Genomic DNA, 23,616 nt, shown 5'->3' with positions numbered 1-23,616 from the left:
GTGATTTTTCCTTCATCCACGAAAATTGGTACCCACGAAAATAAATGAATCCACAGTAATTAAAAGCCGCTTACATGATAAAATTAATCTGCAATAAGATTGTAAATGCAATACATAACATAAGATTTTGCAAAATGTTTCAAGTAAATAATTGGAACACTGAACATATTTTTATAACTGCTTTTAGTTTATAATTCATAAATATTATATCTAACCTTATATCCCTATAAGGAGTAGGGCAGGCTTATATATTTATTTAAGAAAGAGTCACATGTTCAACTTTATTTTCAAAGGTAGACTGAAAATTACAGATAAAAAAAAGTGATATTACAGTTTCTTTTACAGCTCTTCTATAAAAGCATGCAAAGCAAACCTTTGATCAACTGGCTTGCCAGGTTTGCTTGGATGTTTGCAAACAATAGGTAGGCGGAGTTTCAGTCTGTTTTGTATATACTGGAATTTGATTAGACAATAAAAATTGACATGCAATGAAGTTAATGTTTATTGTCCAATCAAATTCCTGTATATAGTAAACAGACTGAAACAGACTACCTACCTTTTGTTTACAAACATCCAAACAAACATAGCAAGCAAGCTGATCAAAGGTTTGCTTTGCATGCTTTTATAGAAGAGCTGTAAAATATCTAAAAATAGAAATTTAGTAACCCCAATATTTTGTAATGCAATTGTAACGAGCTATCATTCTGTTTTATTTCTGATGTATTGACAGTGATAATATAACAATTGTAGTCTTTGTATGAGGTCCATACGAGGATATATCGACAAAAAGGAATATACCTACCTCAGACTTTGTCCTCAATCGATATACTTCTTTCAGTTCAATATATCCCTGTATCTACCTCATACAATGGCTATAATTGTATAATATACAGTTCATTCTGCTTTTCATAATGCAGTGATGAATATAACTGTGGAGCATAACATATGAAGACAAAAATTGAAATCAACAACTTAAGGTGGTACCTAACATTACAGGGAGATAACTCTGTAAAAATCAGCTAAAAGTTTTAATTACGTTGTATTGTTAAGGAAATATTAAGCTTCTCAATGATCAAATTTAGTGTTTGTCAAACTGCTATATAACCAATGAAATTTTTCTGATAAAGTGGTTGGTTCAAAGTTTTTGAAATTTTTATATTTTTGTCAAAGGGTCAAAGTAAACATTTTGTCAAAATTTTATGAAAATTAAACGAGCCAAATTAATATAAGTCAAGGTGTTGGGTACCACCTTAAAGTCTTATGAAATGAGTTTCTAATAAAAATAATGTTAAGGAAATTGTTGAATAAATGCATGCATGTATACAAAACTAACTACCCTACACAAGTTCTTTTTACATTTATAAAGAATCCATAACGTCTAATTGACAAAAAATATTTTATTAAGTGTTTGTTGAATCGAAAACTTTGGGTTCTAATTAACTTTTGAGTTTTGTTGCCAAAATTTACCGATCTTAACCTTGATAAACAATCAACACAGAATCATGAAGCACGTGGAAAATATTAAGTGAGTTGATAGAGCGATGTTAATATTTTTTTTATGTTTTCCATACGTTTTGTAAACTTTGTCATAACATTTGTTAAATGATTTGATGTATTAAATTTTTCTTTCAGAATCATATTAATACTATCTGCCTTCCAGTGCATGTTTGTTTACGTTTTCTTTCATCACTGCTTTTCAATTGCACTTGCACTGTACATTTGCCATGGTTAAGGTCACTGCATATGGAAAAGCTATCTGCGTTCAGGAAGACAATAATTCAATAGCAGTACATTTCTGAAGATTTTGATAAATTAAAGGATTTTCTTTTACAAGAAAGTCCATTTACACATGTTTTATAATAAACCTTAGCCGTTCAAATATATAAAACATATTCAACTTTTTTTAAAATTTTAAGTATCATATGACTTTAATGTTTGTGTTATGTTAACATTTTGTCTCTGAAAAGTATTATTTATTGGGAGCTTAAAACTTTTAAATTTGAGGCCATACTACCCGATGTACAATTACCACTATCACCGTCACACACAGTGCCAGCACTTTATCATCTAAAAAATCTAATTTAGTCATGCCATGATCCACATCAGATGTTCTGATCTGAAATCCGTGGAGGGATCTGAATCCCCAGGAGCAATTACAAGAAAAAAACAAAAAGGTGGTTAGGTAAAATGTGGATCAGATTCCCAAGGAGCATAACCCTTAGTGGGAATCAGATCCAGATTTTACTTACCTATCCTTTGTATTTTTCTTGTAAATGTTCCTCAGGATTAGGATCCCTCTTTGGATAACAGATCGGGATATCCGGTGTGTGATCGTGTTCCTTTACAATTTAAGTTTTACTTGTGTGTCATGCCTGAATCTTTTTATATTTAGGTAATAATAACAATGGCACTGAAGCTCCTGATGGTACAGACCCAGTTACTAAATGTTTTGATATAAACTATGGCAATGGAATTACTAAGGAACAAGTACAGGTAAGTTATGTAAAACCAGGAGTTAGACAATTAGCTAAAATTTGCCAATACAAACATTGTGTTATTGAGATAAAAATAATGTTGTATAATGAGCTAGGTAACTATTGATGAGATTGTGGCTTATTGTGAAGGTGTAAGATACTGGAGTTAGTTTCACAAAAAAACTGACCACTAAGATTGATCGTAAGTCATGAACAATTCAGTATACATACGATCAATCTTAGTCGGTAAGTTTTTTGTGAAACCAACTCCAGGTTGTTAACAAACTAAAAAGATTTACGAAACTAACCAAATTACCAGACATAAGGGTAGTGAAATTAAAAATCAAAGTTTACTGCACTTTTATTGTGGTTAAAAAAAAACTTCCAATTTTGTAAGTCTGACACATCTTATGAAAGAAAAAAATGTTATACCTCACACAACACAGTAGCTGTGATTATATAGTTTTTGACCAGTCAGTAAGTTCATCAGTCGGTCAGTCATTCAGGTCTAATGTCAAGGTTATAGTAACTAAAAATAGACTGAAATTTTGTGAAGAAAGATGGTTTCCAAATGCTTAATCAAATACTACATATGAGATTGCAACTTTACTTGTTCACTTTGGTGAAAGTCATGGTCAAAGTAATTAGAAATAGAAGAAAAATTGTGTAGAAAAGAGGTTCAAATTCTTAATCAAATCTGAAATATTTGGTCACATGAAATGAGAGGAAAATCCCTGTTGTATTTGGTCAAAAAAAGAATTGTGTAAGACAATTACTGTCTAAAATCATAACAGAAAACTGTCATATCTTAATGTAAACAGAAAAACACTGTCATCAGGTCACACTCTATAAGCTTTTTCTCTTCATATTAGGGCATTGTGTATGTGAGCTTGCTCCCTAAAGGTTCTTTATTATATGAAGTGTTAGTATTCTTAAGTTATAATTTTCAGTTAAAATAGGTATACGGCAGACTGAAAGGGTAAGATTTAAATAGGGTTAAATTTGGCAGAAACTAAAAATTATGTGAAATTTGACAATTGTTTTGCAAAAGTTAAGAAACTTCGTAACTTGACCCCTTTCAAACTAAATTACTGAATTCCTGCCTATATATGCTATAGCTAGTGACATCAAACATCAAATTCTTAAGTATACAGAGCATAGATACACTGGAAACCACTGTCTTGCATTGGTTATTATCTTTGGAGTAAGCATGTGGTGCAGTTAAACTAGTTTGTAAGATTTGAACCTTCTCCAATTATCTGCATACAACAAATGATACATTGAAAAAATTCTCATTAAAATTAATTCAGAAAAAAGCTAAAAATTTATATATATTTACTGCCTCCAAGTTGAAAAAAATAGGGTAGGTTGGTAGGGAAATTATTTATTTTACTTTTTTTTTTAAACTGAGAACAAGAAGAACTTGAAAATAAACATGTCTGAGCTTTATCAACTGTTCAAGATGTGCTTTATTCTTTATTTTCTGACAGATTCAGACAACTTTTCCACAAATGCAAGAAATAAAAAAATAGGGTAAGATGGTCTGAGACAGGGATGGTCGGGAGGTAGGAAACACACACATATTTTTTTTGCCTAATACAATTATATTGGTATTACAGATAATAGAAGAGGTACATGGAAATGAATACTAAAATGATACTACATCAGAGAATTTACAGAAGCTTAAAATGAGCTATAACTGATGACATATCATGCCATCCATTAAATTATCTAATGGTTAATGATTTTTGTATAGTAGGGTTTTAACTGCCTTGGTGGTCTCGTGGTAGCATGTTCACCTCAAGTGCAGGAGGTCATAGGTTTGAACCCTGGCTGTGTCAAACCAGAGACTTTAAAATTGGTAATTGCTATTTCCGCCCTAAGCATGTGGCATTAGGAAGTAAGAGGAAAGACTGGTTGGCTAGGAGTCGGAATAATGTGTCTGATTAAGGTGACTTGTTTTCCTTCATACTGCTATCCTGTGAACTAGCACGTTCAAAATTAGGCTCAGCATGTCAGTCTAGTACAAGGCAGGGTTTATATTCATATTACATTAAAACGTTCTCGTCCTTAATGTGCATTTAATTTTCCGCTGGACATTAAGCAACCATCTATCACCATTATATTAGGGTTTTAACATTTATATACATTTCATGATAATCATTGTATATTGTAGGCGCTGATTGACAACTCAAAGACGTGTGCTCAGGAACTTGTCTACAACTGTGTCAATGCTCCTGTTATAGACCATGTCCATTATGACACATGTGATGGGAAACATCAGCCAGGTTATTTACTTATATTTTTACAGATATGTTCAAATCGTCGTAACCAAAATCATGTCCTCCTTTTCCCAAAATGTGACCTATCGAATTAGAAATATCACCAGATTTGTACTTACATGAGAAACACGTCGGGTGCCAGCAGAGCACCTGAGATCACCCCCTTTTTTTTGGTGGGGTTTGTGTTGCTCGGTCTTTAGTTTTCTATGTTGTGTTTTGTATACTGTAGTTTGCCTTTTGTTCTTTTTCTATTTTTGCCGTGGCTTTGTCAGTTTATTTTTGACTTATGAGTTTGAATGTCACTTTAGTTTCTTTTTTGCCTTTCTTTTACACTTGTTATATTATATCTTTCCTGTAATACATAAAACATTTTACCACTAGACATTAAGCATACAACTACCAATCAGTCTTACCTAAAATGAGGATAATTTTATTTTGAAATAACAAATCTTTACTAACTTAAGAAGTTAATTATTCTTTGACAACAAAAATGCACAATTTCTTTATTTTAGCTACACATATGCACTGTCGATTCATTATTATTTATTGGTACTAGTTTTTGTGGATTTTCTTTGAAACAAAATATTAATTTTCTAGACTTTGCAGACTTGGTTTCAATTGAAATAAATACACAAATTTGATAAATCTTGATGTTTTTGGCTGAGGTCCAAGTTTTAAATGTTTTTTGATAAATGGTTATGTGTAGCTGATAAGACAGGAATCTGGGTGATTGTAGTTTTGCACAAATACAAATCAATGACTGCATAGGGATTACTGCTTGTTCTGTTCAGTAAAATTGTCAATACATGTACTGTATTTAAAAATGAGTAAATATGTTTTTAAATAATAGAATGAAGGACGTTATTGTAAAATGTTCCTTGAAAAGATGTACAAGGTTGCAGGTATTCCTATGGTCACCAATTGCGCCCCTTTAATAGCAGACTTGTTCTTGTACTGTTATGAATCACAGTTTATAACCAAACTCAGTAAAGACCTGTCTAAGTTACATTAAATTAATTTTTCATTTTATAATCAAGAATTTTCTAAATATACTGCCGAAATTTACTCAAAGGAACTTCCTTTAAATAAATCAAATATTAACGGTAATCACTGTCCTTTCCTAGATTTAGATATTTAAGCTTTATATGGGAAACTCTACACTAAAAATTTTAACAAAAGGGACAATTCTTCTTTCACTACTTTTAATTTTCATTTTTTGGATGGTGATATTCCTTTGGCACCATCTTACGGTGTTCATATTTCACAACGACGTTCTGGATTTCAATGAACCTAATCTGGTGTATGAAAATATTTTATGATGTACATGTCACTTTTGCAGCTTTCATTTGACCTTGACCTCATGTTTATGGTTCATTGCTCAATGTTAAGCTTTTGTGTTTTGGTCTGTTTTTCTTAAACTATGAGCAATAGGTCAACTATATTTGGTGTATGGAAAGATTGTAAGGTGTATATGTCTGTCTGGCAGTTATCATCTGTCCTTGACCTCATTTTCATGGTTCATTGGTCAATGTTAAGTTTTCCTGGTTAAGTTTGTTTCTTAGATACTATATGCAATAGGTCAACTATATTTAAAGCATGTAATGATTGTAAGGTGTACATGTCTGACTGACAGGGTTCATCTGACCTTGACCTCATATTTATGGTTCATTGGTCAATGTTAAGTTTCCTGGTTAAGTTTGTTTCTTAGATACTTTAAGCAATAGGTCAATTATCTTTGGTTTATGGAATGATTTTAAGATGTACAATTATTTCTGGCTTGGTTTTTCTGACCTTGACCTCATTCTCTTTGATTATGTCAAGTTTATGTGATACTTGTAGTAAAACTTTATATATAGGACTGTCAACATAAAATCAATGGTCATTAAAGCATGCGAGACATTTCAGCCTGTGCACTCTTGATTAGTTTTACCTTTAGATAAGCATCCTTTCCTTTTCAAATTCTGCAGGTGTTTTAATTTTGGTTCCTATTATATTGTTTTAATTTCGATGACAATTTGAATAATAATTTTCTTGATAAATCATCATTGTGCATAATAAATAATTATTTCCTTAGGTTTTGCTGGATCAAATGGAGAAGACATGTGTGCTTGTGGTGTAACTGGAACTTGTGCTAGTCTTAATGGAGAAGTTAATGAATGTAATTGTGCGATCCAAGATGGACAACAGCGGACAGATAAGGGAATGATACGAGATAAATCTCGGCTTCCTGTTTGTGAAGTTTGTATGACAATAGATCCTGTTAATCCTCAGCAACCATCAAGATCTGCTTCATATGAAGTCTCATCTCTGAAATGTAGTGATTATAATATAGGTAAGTTTATTGTCCCTCGCACAATGCGTAGCGGGGGACATAGAAATACTGGTCATCCTTCAATCCAGTCTTGTTTGCGCTCTCACATGTACAGTTCTTGCCAGATTTTAATGAAACTTATATCATAGGTTTATATCAGCAATGTCTTGAACCAGATAGAAAATCAATGCTGATCCATTATTTTTAAAAGAGTTATGCCCCTTGTAAACATTAATTATATGGAAAATTGCATCGTTAGCCCTCTTATTTGTACAATTCTTGTCAGATTTTCATGAAACTTATATCATAGGTTTATATTATCAATGTCAAAAACAAATTCAAAAATCAGTGCAGATCAATTATTTTTAAATGAGTTATGCCCCTTGGAAATATTGATTATATGGAAAATTGCATTGTTAGTGCTTTCATGTGCCAGAATTTTATAAATTTATATCATAGGTTTATATCAGCTATGTCGTTGACACTTTCAAAAATAAGTGCTGATCAAATTTTTTTTTTAATGAGTTATGCCCCTTGGAAATATTAATTAAAATGGAAATCACATTGCATTTGCTCTGAAGCCTTCATTTTTCTAAGATATTTATAAATTGTTTTAAAGAACAAAAAAAAAGTGTTTTTTTTTAGTTATTGCCCTTGTACCTTGAATAGATCAAATATGTGCAATGCGGGGACATTGGAACTCTGTTCTTTTATTCTCCTTATTGTAACAACTATGACATGAATTTGAATACAGGGAGATGTGTGGTAGACATTCAAAGAGTTTTACGAAATAAGACATCTGATGTTCACCAAAAAGTCTTCAATGATGAACAATTTAAACTGCCCTGAGTTTAGCAAAAAAATCATTAAAGACAACAACAAAATTACATCAATGCCAAGTTCAACAGAGACAATAGTTTATCATAAAGCACCCAAATTCATCACAAACAGAAACAAATTCTACAATAACACCAAATTTTTCACATGACAAAAAACCAGAGAGTACATAAAAAACAACATGCATGGTACTCAGATGGGAAAATGTGTAAGTCAAGTTGAGCTTCCAAATGTGAAGTGTTAAATAAATCTTTATCCTTTCATTTCACTATTTTTTGAGATGAGATGGGAGGTCCTTTGTTTGTTTTTTCTCTCATTCATAAGAGAAATTCCCCTTTTACTGTATTCTGACTACTACATGTCTTTCTCAATAAATTAACATCACCTCCAAATAAAATATTCAGTTGTCTCCCCTTTATTGATTATTTTTATTTGTTGCTAATTGTAATGATTGTATTTTGTCATGAAAAGACATACGACAGGTAAGAAACCTGTGTAATGAGGACATGACTCTTGTGACAGAAGATAATTCTTATGCTGTAACTAATTTCTATTGGCGTTAACAAAATCTTAAGGCACAAAAAATGTCTTCTTATTATAGTCTATAATTTATAAATAAATTGTACCAACAAAAAAACGTGCTTTTATGTTTTTCTGAAATATTTTAGTTTATACAGATTAGATAAGAATCAATGATTATATACAATTATTATTAAATTAATGTTATTTACAAATGCGTTTGAACAAATCAATTCTGCAAAATGGTATATTTGTGTTAGCATTTTTAATCCCTCCTTAAATTGTAGGTGTGTTTGGTTCTTGTCAAGCAAGACGTGAGTCGACCAATTCTCCACAGCCGTCAGATACAGTTTATATTGATCCAGATGGATTTGAAAAGGGAAATCCCCCTTTCCCTGTATTCTGTGAAATACTTGCCCATCCACCAGCAGGCATTGTGGTATGTGAAAAGGAAATAGCTGATTTTTTTAAAGAAAAAAATTGCTGAATATAGTTTCAAATGTCTTTTAAAGGTTATTTTTTTTGTATTTTAAACCTCATTTCATGGACATTAGCTTTATTTTCTTTTATTTTTCTTAATATATTTTGTATGAACTTTTCAATGAGAAATTCTGTTCAGGATAGAATAAATTTCACATCAATTTAATTTTATCAAAGATGTGACTATAAATGGTATTAAAAATAACATTGATTATTTTACCCCAAACTTTAGGAGACCCCTTTCTTGTATTGTAATCACCTTATCCGTCGATCTGTTCTTTTGTTTGTCCTTCCTTCTGTTCTTTTGTCTGTTCGTCCTTCTGTTCTTTTGTTTATCCGTCCATCTGCTCTTTTGTCTGTCCGTTCTTTTATACAACACATATATTTGTCACACTTTTCTCAGCAAGTACTGAATAGAACGACTTCATATTTGGTCAGTAGCTTGACAGTGATGAGTGTTGTAGTGTGAGATAATTTGGATATGTCAGGTACCTACTTCCTGTTTGCAGATACTTTGAATTTTTCTTTATGTTAAATGAACATAAAATGATTTGTCACACATTTCCCAAATATAATTGAACAGGTTGACTTCATATTTGGTTAGCAGCTCAACATTGATGAGTTGTAACCTGTGCGTGCTACTCAGATCTGTCAAGACACCTCCTTTCTGTTTTCTTATACATTGAATAATGAGAGGGGTATTCTTAGCACGACAACTCATGCATTCTTGTATAGTTTTGTTCTTTATGACCAAAGCTATGTCAGATTTTACCCAAGGGAACCATTTATGATTTTTACATGTGCTCAATGAGATTGAGTCAAAAATTTTATGAAATTTATGTTTTTTATCTTAAAAAACATGACAAATCTTTTATCACAGGTAAAATTTAGTCACAAGGCCGAAGCCAATACTTGTTTATTCTGAAGTTGAAAATGATTAAGATTATTAATGGTATCAAACAATTTGTTATTTTCAGTTAATTTACAGAGGATAATGATTAAGTTAGATCTTTACATACTTTGAATTATGAAATTGAAATCAATTCCAGCTGCAGGCTGCATCTTGAAAAGCGGAAACACTTTTTGTTCAACTGTCATGGGTTCATATTATAAAACACTTTTTGTTCAACTGTCACAGGTTCATATTATAACGAAATGTACATATTTTTGATTAATTGTGGGTTGCTTAACGTCCAGTGGCAAATATTTCATGCATGATCAATATGAGATAAAAAATTAACAATAAATGCAATAGGTAAGGTAGGAGAAGTTTGGACTGCCACTGGAAAATGAGAGTATATTGTACATGTTGTACATTGTCTATTGTACATAATTATGTTTTGTAACCCTGTTGACCAAATAATTTGAATTATATCATTTAAATTTTTAAAATGAGATTACATTTTCTATTTGAAATTCATTGCTAATAATGCCTTTACTTTTAACAGACCATATATCCTAAAAAAGAAACTAATCCAGTGCCTGAAGACGGTGGAATGATTATAGTGGAGTATTTTGTATATATGGTTGAGTATATGAAAGTTGTGGTAAGCGAGGCCGTGTTTTGTGAACAAGAAGTGTATGTTTTATGTAATGGCGCTCCACCTCCAACACAGCGGGGATCTAATGATGAGTGGGTTGTTACTGAAGAGGGTAAATACAGTTCATTTAATTTATCCTGTTCCTTCTATTCCTTTCATATTTAAAAAAGTCTGAAAATTTGTTTTTGTCTTTCTAAAATAATTTTGTCTGACGATATTTATACAGAATACTTCTATACAACCCTTTAGACAACAACACTGTTGGTTACATGTCAGGATGATCCAGGATGATTAAAACAAATACACTCAACGTAAGCTCTAATGAGATATTAAATGACATGATGTGGATTCATATATTTTCGTGGATACCGATGCTTGTGGATGGAGGAAAACTTATATTTTCATGGATATTTGATTTAATGGTTTTTCCAAAGTCTGCATACAAATGCATAGAAAATTTGTACTTGGTTGAACATTTGAATATTTGGTTTACTAATACCCACGAATTCCACAAAAATTGGTATAACATGAATGATAATAATGAATTCACAATACAATGCATTACAAAATAGACCATTTGACACTGAGCTTTAACAAGGGGCTTTACTATTTCACAATAGTAAAAAGCCAAATTCATATTTTAACAATAATCATCTGATCAAAAATTTCAACAATTACTAGAGAAAGTTTGTTGGTATAAAGTAAGTGCTGTGTAATGTAAATTGGGAGCTCATTGGGCGAATGGTCTAAGTAGTTTAGCTACTGTGTCACTAGCCTATCAACATTTAAGATGTGAGTTTGAACCCAGAAAGTGGCAGGTGTGGTCGACTCAAATCTTAACTGAGTAGGAATGTCAGTTATCTTACCGCGAAGATCAGTGTTTCTCTCTGGGCACTCTGGCTTTCTTGATCAATAAAAACTGACAGCCACAAATGGCCAATAGTGCTGAAAGTGGAGTTAAACACCAATCAATCAATCAATCTGTAAATATACTTACCCATGGTTTAGATTTTGAGGACTTAATTCACTTTTGTGTGATACAAAAATCAACCTTTTTGGGAGTAGCAGCATAGGACTTCAGGGCCATTATTGCATGAAAAAAAATGTTGGTGTATTTTCATTTTTAGCATTTCATTACTATACAAATAAAATATAACAATATAGATTAAAACGAAACAGCTGTTATACTTAAAACAAGAAACATATCAGATTAAAACAGTTTCTAATTAACATTTGGTTTAAAAATATTTAACAGATTTCAAGTAAAATACGGTTTTCTGATAAATTCTTTACAAATTTCGTCTTTCAGTAAATTAAATGAAGACAAGAAGTTAAGGTAAACATTCAAAATTTATGGTTTTAGGAAAAAAAAATTAAAAACAAAATGCAATTGACTGATACCATTTAGATAAATTAAGTTTGAAGAAGGCCAGTAATATGATTATTTATTTTGATAGGAACCATTCAGTGTAAAGAAGGAGCCTGTTCCTGTTCAGATGGGTCAATTCATGGTGGATTTGTAAAAGTTCAGGATGGGTTACCAGTTATATCAGTTGTTTTAGATACTTCCACAGTAAACAGGAAACTACACATTGGTCCACTCAAATGTTATGGTAGGTTTAGTGGCTTAAATCCTGGTGTCAATTTATTATCACTGTAATTTGAGTTTTATTTATTACTTATTACAATATGAATATTGGATTAAGGAGTAAGAATAGACTAATTTATCATTAGTCAGGGTAATATTTTAAGGTGGTGTGACATGTTTCCTATGGACTTTACCCCTGTAGGTCTGAACACTTTATAATATCTGTCCAGATATAGATTAAAAGTATTCTTATATTAGCATGATTTAATGAGGGGCAAACATCAATGAGTCAGCAGTCCAACAACACAGAAAAACCAAAGTACAGCTAAATCGTTTCAGCCTGAAAATAGATGAATTTTACAACAAACAATACATTTATATCAATTCATCTACCAAATAATTTCATTCGAATAATTGGATTTGATTTTCAGATTTGTACAAAGACTGCCATGATATTAAAGTAAACAAAGCTAATACAAACTCTGGGATATATAGAGGGAATAAATATGCTATAGACCCTGATGGTCCAGGTGGTGTGGAATTCTTTGAGGTCACATGTGATTTTAAAACAGACCCTAGTATTGGTATTACAATTGTGAGTATTTATCGCTTTATTTATACATATTGTGTGTATGGAACTTTAAATTAAACAGAAGACGAAAGTTTTATCTCTTAAAGAACTATTTTAGAATTTATGTTCTGATATTTCTGTCTGGCATATGTCCAGTGTACGAATTCTCATTTCAATAAGTCATCTCAGTATGATGTATGAATGATTGAAAAATGTACATGATTGTCTAGCAGGGTTCATTTGACTTTGACCTCATTTTCATGGTTTATTGGTCAGCCATAAGTTTTTGTGAAAAGGTCAGTTGCTCAGGTACTATAAGCAATAAGTCAACTATATTTGGTATACAGAATTAATGAAAGGTGTAAATGTCTGTTTGTCAGGTTCATCTGACTTGACCTCATTTTCATGGGACAATGGTCAAAATTAAGTTTTAGTGATTAGGTTCTTTACTCAAATACTTTAAGCAATAGGTCACTATTTGGTGTATGGAAATGGTTATAAGGTGTACGTGTCCTTTTGGCAGGCTTTATCTAATCTTGACCTCTTTTTCATATTCCATTAGTCAACGTTAAGCTTTGGTGTTTAGATCTGTTTCAGGATTTTTAAGGATGCATTCTTCTGACGTTTCAGTCTCGTTGTAATCTCGTTCTGGAATTATTTCCAAAACAAGTGATACAAGTGGAAAATATCAATGAATTTAAAAAAAGTTATAATCAAACTTGTGTATTTACAATAAGTAGTTTTTGAGTAATAAAATTTTCAAATTTTATTACCAATCAAGTAAGTCTCATTAGCCAAAATGTTGAGAAAATGGGTGATGGGTACAAGAAATGATTTTACAAGAAACATGTACATCCCATATCAATTTTTTCTTTTCAAATTTCTTAGATATGTATTTTTTCAATCATTTATAACAAAGGAGTTGAAATAATATGCTTTTGTTCTAAAAAAAGAGAAAAATCCCAAATTTACAAAATTGACAGCATGGTAAATTTGACACGAAAAAGCAACAAAATTTTATAAAACTTTCTTATATTAATACCTACCTATAGTTTTTTAAGTTAAATTTATTCAGATTGGTCCACTTCATCTTTATTGAGGATATGAAAAAAGTTTAATTGTGAAACTGTGATTTTTTTTATGATAATAGCCCAAAAATGGGTAAAAATTGATGAAAAATGGGAAAATCATCAGAATTGGGTACTTTTAAAGGGCCGTAGCAAAAAAAGAAGTGCATCATCATATGATTTTTTCTTCACCAATTATTTTCTTACAGTCATATAAACCAAAAAATTAGGTTAAGAAAAAAAGTTTAATTCTAGAAATGTTTGGCTCCTCAGAGGTGTACATCCTTAAGCAATAGTAGAAATATATTTTGTGTATATAACTATTGTTTGGTGTACATGTCCTTTTTGCAGTGTTCATCTGACCTTGGCATCATTTTTTGTGGTTTATTGCAACTGGTAAACATTAAGTTTTCATGATTAGGGCCTTTTCTATGATACTATAAGCTATTATTTAACTCTAATTATTGTATAGAATAAAACTATAAAAAGACAACAACATCCTGGATTACCGCAAGGAAATGCTTTATTCTGGTCTAGCCACTTATGGTGGCGTCTTCAGGACAATTTAATGATAGGAAACAAGTGCTGAAGTACATAAAATACTTTCACTTTCATTTTAACGTTGTCAAACCAATTATTGTGATGTTATGTCTTGTTAACCTTTTTATAACCCTATATGAACTGCATTTTATGTACTTCAGGACTTGTTTCCTATCATCAAATTATTTTACCGAGGTTTTTAAGACTTCGGTATCCATCCTGATTACTCTACCAGCCTGTACCGTTATAATGTGTTAGTTCACTCGTGTAGATATATTGTATAGAATGATTAATTGTTAGGTGAACCTATCTGGCAGGGCTAATCTTTCCTAGACCTCAATTTCATGGATCATAAATAATGTTTAGTTTCTGTTGTACCTGTATTAAGACCTTGACATTTTTGAAGACTTAATCATAAAATTGTCTATATTTTTAGGTACCAGGACAGCCAGACAGCATAAAAGTTCAAGGACAAACAGGACCAGGATCACAGGTCACTGATATAGTTTATCCAGATGTCACACCTGAACAAATAAATGCTCTGACCAAGCAGTCAGGATTCTGTTCACAGGTAATAACATTGAGGATAGCTAGACTGAAGTCAAAATACAGCTTCCTTTGTTTTAATGATTTAACCAGATTAGTCCAGTATAGTGTTAGATTTATTTATTGGTCCTGTTCAAACCAATATGAATGCCAACAGTATATCAATTTGCCTTGGATATGATTATCTCTTGTTTAAGAGGTTGACAAAAAACTTGAAAGAATTTGAAAGTAGATAAAGAAAAGTGTCTTTTCTTCTTTGTTTTCCATTTTGAAAAATCTAATGTCAAATTCGGAATAAGACTGGTATTTGTGTTTTTTGTAAAAATCTTCTGAAAAATGAAAACGACACTTGATGACTTTCATTCTTCTGAATTTACCATGATCAGGAATGCTCAAAGCAGAATATTTGAAAGTCAAGGATGTAAAAGATGTATAAGAACCATATAAGATCAAGTTGAATTTGTGAGTTCATTCCAATGGCAATCTCAGTATACCAATAATACTTAATCTTTTATTAATTGTAATATGTATTTATTTATCAACAGGGAATACAATATGAATGTAAAGAGACAGCTCTCATTAATGATAATTCCCCTGCTGATGGATTTTACACCACATATGGAGGAGTCCAGTCTACAAGTTTTGGTACTGGTTTCCAGTCTGATGTTACTGGATGTGCTTGTGTTTTGACTGGTACCTGTCCACCAGGAACCAATTGTCATTGTGATGCTAAAGGTATGACAAAAAATCAAACAAAATTTCAAAAATGTATAGCTTTTGGTTTAAATCAACATTAAAGAACAATGACCGTCTTGGAGGTGAAACAAACATGCTTCCCTTTTGCTGTATGATTGACCATATGTGTAGTTGCAGAACTTTGCAACTACTAACACAAACTTTTTTAAATTAACTCTATTCCAAACATACAGGAAATTCTGCTGTAGTAGACTTACAAATATTAAATGATTCAAGCGGCATGAATTACAGGTGTACAATATTTGGTATGTTGATTGGTGTAAAGAGTATGTGTAGGTATGACATATGTCATTAGATATTGACATAGTAGAAAAGAGTATGTGTAGGTATGACATATGTCATTAGATATCGACATAGTAGAAAAGAGTATGTGTAGGTATTTCTTAAAACTCCATTAGAATGTTCTAAACATTTTAACTTAACCTGTCAATGTGTAATTTGTACTCGGATTTCATTATATTGACTGTGGTTGTATATTACTTGTTATGCATTGAGTTAATACTTTGTCATGTATTAAAAATGATCTTTGAATTTAGATATTCTATATTGAAAGATTGTCAAAATCTGGTAAATATCCATTAAGGTACTTATTTTTTTTACATTTTAGGACCAATGGTCTCATATGACTATGGAATATTAACAGACACAAATGTAATGCCTATTTATTTACATTTTAGGACCAATGGTCTCATATGACTATGGAATATTAACAGACACAAATGTAATGCCTATTTATTTACATTTTAGGACCAATGGTCTCATATGACTATGGAATATTAACAGACACAAATGTAATGCCTATTTATTTACATTTTAAGACCAATGGTCTCATATGACTATGGAATATTAACAGACACAAATGTAATGCCTATTTATTTACATTTTAGGACCAATGGTCTCATATGACTATGGAATATTAACAGACACAAATGTAATGCCTATTTATTTACATTTAAGGACCAATGGTCTCATATGACTATGGAATATTAACAGACACAAATGTTATGCCTATAATACAGTTAAACCTTGGTGGCCAAACTACACCTGGAGCTACAGCCACTGCAACTGTCGGTGATGTACGATGTGGTCCTACACCTTTTGGTAAGTTTGTAGATGTTTTTTCAAACCTAAATATTTATTAATGTTTTTTTTTACAAATCATTTTCCATTTATCAGTCCAGATACTTTCGCTAAAACTTCCAATTCAGTTAAAGACAATAACAGAGGGTATTCTATTTGGTCAAGCAATAATATTGAGACTGATTGATTTTAAAGTAACCAATAAGAATTTTTTTTACTTTCAAGTAGGCATAGAATAAAGACAGATCATTTAGCTTGTCTAATTTGGTGAATACAATTCTGATTGTTTATATTTTCTTTATTTGATATAAAGCTCTTTTTTCAAATCGTAGACATAGATTAGAGAAATTGTTACCATGATACTAATTGTCAGCTGTAACTCAATACCCCCTTCCAGCACCCACAGTTTTACTCCCAAAATTCTGACCTATACCCAAGTTTCTATGGTAACCATACATAGGATTACTAAAGATGTAAATCCTATAAGAATATTATTACTTTTACAACATTTTCAGCTTTGGATTACATCAATTTTTTGTTACTTCTTCAAAGATTATGTTTTATAAATGGCAATCTATTGAAATGTTTATGAAACAGCCAACCACTATTTACAGATATCAACATAAGTTTCTTTATAACTGCTTTTCTGTTTTAGACTTACCTAAAGATTGTGAGGAGGTTTACAAGAATGGTTTCCAAAAAAGTGGAGAGTTCATGATCTATCCAACTACCAATGCTCAACCTTACATGGTATATTGTGATATGGAGATAGTTCCAGGACATGGTAAGTCATGATCTATCCAACTCTTCAATCTACAACAGTAAAACCTATGTTTTATGTAGGCCAAGCTTAAAATACTATACAATTATCTCCTAAATTACCTGAAGGGATATTTTTTTAATGACTTTTATCTTAATCACTCAACACGCCAAAATTACTCCCTATGAAAATGTTCCACTCTGCAATACTTTAAAAACGGAGATTCCATGAAAGGCATGTTAAAATACTAGATATGAATTGACATCAACTGATTTGTTTATAGGCGTAACAGTTGTAGGCCATGACCATGAAGACCCAACAGTTACAGAGGGAACCGTCACAGAAACTGTTACCTACAATAATGCTTCCAATCAACAAGTGGACGGTCTTACTGATGTGTCGCAATACTGCTATCAACCAATCAAATATGACTGTTATAATACACATGTAAGTCAAAATTATACACTTATTTACTGGCAAGAGGACAATACCCAGGTATTTAGTTTATTGTCACCTGAGACACAAACTATTTTCTGATGCAAAGCAAAGGGATATAGTTGGTGTTGAGGGGAACAATGAACTTGCTATTGTCTGAGACTCTGAATAGCCAGTTATTATAGCGTATTATTATACAGAAAAAATATAGCGTTTCATTATACAGAGTAAAACTGGTATGTATTTCAAGATAATGTCTTTTTATACTGCAACTTTTACAACTGTTCCAAATGAAATTTTTTTAGATAAACCATGATTTTTAATTTGAAGCAGACGACTTTTAAAATTCTGTGAAGCTGTATTCCTTGTTGTTGTCATAATCATTTGACTGCTCAGTATGAATAATCATTCTGAACTCTTTGGAGACAAGTTAATTTAAGTGATACAGAAAGTACGGGAAAATGTTTGCTTTCAGTATTTCCTGTAAAAAGACTATTCACTGGTTAATAGTTTTTGAAACTTTTTACAGGAAAGTGTTTGCTTCCAGTAAATAGTGCATATCCAGTAAAATTTGTTTTGAAACTACAGGCAAACCTGCCTTAACGGTCACCTCATTTCAGTGGTCAATTTCAGATCCTCTCAAATGTTTTCTCTCTACAATTAAACTCAAATTAGTGGTCACCTGTCTAAAGCGGTCAGCGGTCACCAAATTTTTGAACGAAATCTTCATTTCATCTTTAAACAACGGTAATTTTAATGATTTTAAATACAAAAATAATCCTGACGAAAAATATAAATGTTTTGTATCTAAGTCAAAATGAAAATCAGAACCTGTTTGCAACCGAGATTACCCAATATGAGATGAATTTGAGACAATTTATGTAAAAAGAGTAAATTTATTCTTCTACAATTTTATTAAGAAAATACATACTGAGGTATCATAATCTCCACTAATATGTCACACTACTGCTTTCAACCAATCAAATATGACTGTTATTATACACATGTATTTTAATAATCTACACCAATGTGTCACATGCTTTCCAATCAATTATGACTGTAATTATACACATGTAATTAGATAGTCTACACCCATGTGTCACATGCTATCTTCCAATCAATTGTGAATAATACACATGTTATTAAATGGTCTACACCAATGTGTCACATGCTATCTTCCAATCAATTATGACTGTAATAATACACATGTAATTAAATAGTCTACACCAATGTGTCACATGCTATCTTCCAATCAATTATGACTGTAATTATAGGCATGTAAGTAAATAGTCTACACCAATGTGTCATATGCTATCTTCCAATCAATTATGACTGTAATTATAGGCATGTAAGTAAATAGTCTACACCAATGTGTCACATGCTATCTTCAAATCAATTATGACTGTAATTATAGGCATGTAAGTAAATAGTCTACACCAATGTGTCATATGCTATCTTCAAATCAATTATGACTGTAATTATACGCTTGCAAGTAAATAGTCTACACCAATGTGTCACATACTATCTTCCAATTAATTTTGACTGTAATTATAGGCATGTAAGTAAATAGTCTACACCAATGTGTCATATGCTATCTTCAAATCAATTATGACTGTAATTATACACATATAAGTAAATAGTCTACACCAATGTGTCACATGCTATCTTCAAATCAATTATGACTGTAATTATACACATATAAGTAAATAGTCTACACCAATGTGTCACATGCTATCTTCCAATCAATTATGACTGTAATTATACGCATGTAAGTAAGTAGTCTACACCAATGTGTCACATGCTATCTTCCAATCAATTATACTGTAATTATACACAGTCCTCACTGATGTATCTCAATACTACTTACATATCAAATTTGACTGTTACAATGCATATTTTTTACATGGTGACTTGGATGGAGAGTTGTCTCATTGGCACGAGACATACCACATCTTCTTAATTATATATGTATCATGTAAGTAAGTAGTACACACTATATACTGTTATCAGCCAACCATAGATACATTTTCTATTTCAAAATTCTGTTTTAATGCACCAGTTTGTTTTTGTAGTTTATTGGATATGGGAAATTCTACTGGACAGGCACTGGTGGTCAAAGTAAATATTACCTTGGGACTGGACAAAATAGTGGGTGTTCCTGTAGTGGAGGGATTGACAAACTGTGTGGAGGAGATCAAACTAGAAATGTCTTAGAAACAAGGTAATATACTAACACATCCCTGATATAGGGATAGTGTGACCATCTTTCTTTAGAAAATCTAAATACATCCATTATGTGTTTGTTATGGTTAGGATTCAATACTTACCCATATTAATTATGTTAGGTCATCAAATTTAAATATATAAGAAGTCATTATTCTCCTTTTTATTTTTTGGTTTCCTGTGATAAAAGCATACTGATTCATTACCCTTTATAAAAAAAATGTTTAAATCCCCACAAAAGAAGATATTACTGTCTTAAATTATGTTAAAACATGTAACAGTGATACAGCAAATAGTCAACTTTGCCCTGGTTATTTGAGAAATAGTTAACGTTGCCTTGGTTATTTGACCTTTTAGAAATCTGAAAAAAATGTAAGATATGATATAACAGATTGTCCATCATGAATAATGATTTGATTTTTCAGTTTCATGTCTTTAATTCTCAAAACAGTTAATTGAAAATTTGAATTTTCAAACAGAAATGGAGAACTTTATCTAACACATTGGTTTGTTATTTATTAGAAAGTGTAGCTGTGATGCAGGGGAGTTACAATGGAGAAGTGATGCTGGAGTTTTTACCAATAACTTACCTGTAGTTAGTATGACTTTCCTGGACACTGGCAGAGTTAATGCTACAGGCAAGATTACTCTAGGCAAATTGTTCTGCAGTCAAGTGGAGTTTGGTAAGTCATGTGTAGTGAGACATGTTAATTGATTCCCTTTTTTTTGTATTGATAACCAAGTGTAGACTATGATACACACAGAAGCCTTCTTTAGGCTTATTTGGGTAATGAAATATTCACTCTTCTTTTGCTTATATTTTTAGAATATTGTCTGTTTCTGGGAATACCTGATATCTTAAAGATTATTAAAGGCATATAGCAGGTACCTTATCTCCCTTAAATGATACACATCACTTCAAAATAGCATCCTCCCAACCCTCCTTCAACAGTCAGGGTATAGATGTTGTTGGAATTTAGTACCAGCTTCAGATACAACAAAGATAGTTTGGGAAAAGAACCAATGCTTAATGCTTAAATATCATATTGATTAGACACAAACAAATGCTTGTCCCAAGTCAGGAGCCTGTTATTCAGTGGTTCTTGTTTCTTTTCTTCTTTTTATTATATTTTTTTTTCGTTCATCGTTTTTTACATAAATCAGGCCGTAAGTTTTCTCAATTTAATATTGTTTTATATTTGTCAGTTTGGGGCCTTTTGTAGCTCACTATGTGGCATGGGTTTTGCTCATTGTTGAAGGATGTACAGTGGCCTATAGTTGTTCACTACTATGCCATTTGGTCTCTGGTGGAGAGTTGTCTCATAGGCAATCATACCACATATTTATTTTTATAAATAGTAAACTTTCAAAACAAAATACAAATTAATTAATAAAAAATCTGAAGTATTGTAAACTTCCCAAGCATGTACCGTAGAAAGGCTTGTATAGTCCGCGGTTTTATTCTCCAAAATTGGACCTTCCAGACGGGGTGCGGACTATAGAGTACAATAAGCAAGAAATAAGAGAAAAATTTCAATTTCGCGGTCGAGGTGGTTTGTTTACGTTCCGCCATCTTTGTTATTTCTATTGTAGAGGGCGCTCTTATCATTTTTCAAACTAATAATTTTAACTCATCCATATTAATAAGTTATTTCTATTCAATATCAAATTAATACTGATAAATATAAAAACTAAACCTTTCATTACAAATTTCTCGTTTCTTTTAAATGCATTGGTTGAAATAAACTGGTATCTGCTCGATTGAAACGATACAAACATAGTGAAAAAGACAACCGTAAACCAGCTTAGAATTTGTAAACTACAAAACGAAATCGGTTATTGTTCGTTCCGTTTTGGTGTTTCATACTGACTAATATGGTTTGTATTAGCTTAAGACCCTTCAAACATTAATGTGATAGATATATTAAAGACTGTTTTACAAAAGGATGGAACTGTTTTACTTTCAAAGTCGTATTATAGTGATATCTGTTATGTACGGATTTCGACTCTCACCGGTTAATATCTTCTTTTACACGTGCTTTTTAAACTTCCTGTTTAAACATACACAAGTTTCTAAATTGTTTTTTAAGTGAATTTAACTTATTTTAACAATCATGAAGCGTTCTAGAATAATTAACAAGCAGTTTCAGCTTCTGTTTGATGATGGAAAACAGGTTTTTCCAAGAAAATACCGCAAACGACCGCACAGGATTTGAAATTAGCGGAGTTTCATTAGACCTTTTCTAACAGTTACAAAAAGTTTTTTTACCTAAAATTTCGTGGGGAGAAGGGGGTGCGGACTATGTACCACTGCGAACTATACAAGCCTTTCTACGGTAACAAACCTCACACACAATTATACATTTGATTGTGTGCTAACTGTTCCAGTGGTCAACATCAGTAAAATTACATTAGGTCACATATACTCTATTTACTTGATGTGAGTTAGGCTGCAGGATTATGTGACATATTTCTGGCTAGTACATCCCAAAATAAATAAATACCCCTTCAGTGAAAGAGCCAAACATTGGACCAAAAAATAAAATTGTGTTCAAGTTTCCCTACTTAATTTTGATTATTATATTTTTCACAGATTTGAATGAATGTGATACAGGTTTTAACGATTGTCATGAACATGCAACATGTACCAACAAAGATGGAACCTTTGAATGTGATTGTAAACCTGGATATCAAGGGAAGAAAGTATCTGGTGTATACGCTAATGGCAGAAACTGTTATGGTGAGTACTGATCTCATGAGTATCAAGGGAAGAAAGTATCTGGTGTATACGCTTATGGCAAAAACTGTTATGGTGAGTACTGATCTCATGAGTATCAAGGGAAGAAAGTATCTGGTGTATACGCTAATGGCAGAAACTGTTATGGTGAGTACTGATCTCATGAGTATCAAGGGAAGAAAGTATCTGATGTGTGGGCTTATCGCAGAAACTGTTATGGTGAGTACTGAGTATCAAGGGAAGAAAGTATCTGGTGTATGGGCTTATGGCAGAAACTGTTATGGTGAGTACTGAGAACTTTTGCGTTAAACTACAATCAACAGGTTCCAACAAAGAGAGATCCTTTGAATGTAATTGTAAAATGGGTTATCAAGGGAAGAACAGTGAGCAATCTAGAGACTTTTGTATTTTATAAGAAACCTTCCACTGTTGTCAAAAGAGCCACTGGCTGTCCATGCAAGAAGGTACATATGATATGTGGGCTAATTTTTGGCACAAACTATTATATAAAGTGAGCTCTGGTTTAATAGCAGAAACTGTTATTGTGGATTATGTATCAAAGTATCAAATACGTCAGAAATACTGAGTTTTTACTTGTAATGAGTCAGGAATATGACAATTAATTTCAGTATTGATTGTTATATCTATTAAATGCTTTATTTTATTTCCATTAGATGATAATGAATGTGCTTTGGGTTGGTGTCCACACTCAGCAGAATGTGAGAACATTCCTGGATCCTTCAAATGTAAATGTAAACCTGGTTATACACAGGAGTTACCTGAGGAATGTGGAGGTAAGTCACTATAACAGGTGAATCAAAGTTGTGGAAGTAAGTCAAAATAACAGGTGAATTGAGGTTGTAGAGGCC

General features: G+C 31.8%; 1 protein-coding gene across 2 annotated transcripts in view; it reads left to right on the top strand.

Moving 5' to 3' along the window:
- Positions 1–23,616, top strand: part of LOC127729350 (uncharacterized) — a 101,154-nt gene that overhangs the window by 53,387 nt on the left and 24,151 nt on the right. For both annotated transcript variants that reach the window (XM_052237124.1, XM_052237123.1), the window contains 16 exons: positions 2,393–2,493; positions 4,651–4,762; positions 6,831–7,088; positions 8,711–8,862; positions 10,352–10,556; positions 11,902–12,057; positions 12,464–12,627; positions 14,647–14,781; positions 15,302–15,491; positions 16,470–16,613; positions 17,248–17,376; positions 17,636–17,799; positions 19,860–20,008; positions 20,533–20,693; positions 22,604–22,750; positions 23,422–23,541. In XM_052237124.1, the coding sequence (XP_052093084.1) occupies positions 2,393–2,493; positions 4,651–4,762; positions 6,831–7,088; positions 8,711–8,862; positions 10,352–10,556; positions 11,902–12,057; positions 12,464–12,627; positions 14,647–14,781; positions 15,302–15,491; positions 16,470–16,613; positions 17,248–17,376; positions 17,636–17,799; positions 19,860–20,008; positions 20,533–20,693; positions 22,604–22,750; positions 23,422–23,541 (2,487 nt within the window). The remainder of the gene's footprint in view (positions 1–2,392; positions 2,494–4,650; positions 4,763–6,830; positions 7,089–8,710; positions 8,863–10,351; positions 10,557–11,901; positions 12,058–12,463; positions 12,628–14,646; positions 14,782–15,301; positions 15,492–16,469; positions 16,614–17,247; positions 17,377–17,635; positions 17,800–19,859; positions 20,009–20,532; positions 20,694–22,603; positions 22,751–23,421; positions 23,542–23,616) is intronic.

The sequence above is a fragment of the Mytilus californianus genome, unplaced genomic scaffold (genome assembly GCF_021869535.1).
Source record: "Mytilus californianus isolate M0D057914Y unplaced genomic scaffold, xbMytCali1.0.p SCAF_2, whole genome shotgun sequence".
Lineage (NCBI taxonomy): Eukaryota > Metazoa > Mollusca > Bivalvia > Mytilida > Mytilidae > Mytilus > Mytilus californianus.
Note: the sequence above shows the minus strand (reverse complement) of the source record. Positions and strands in the feature narration are given on the sequence as shown.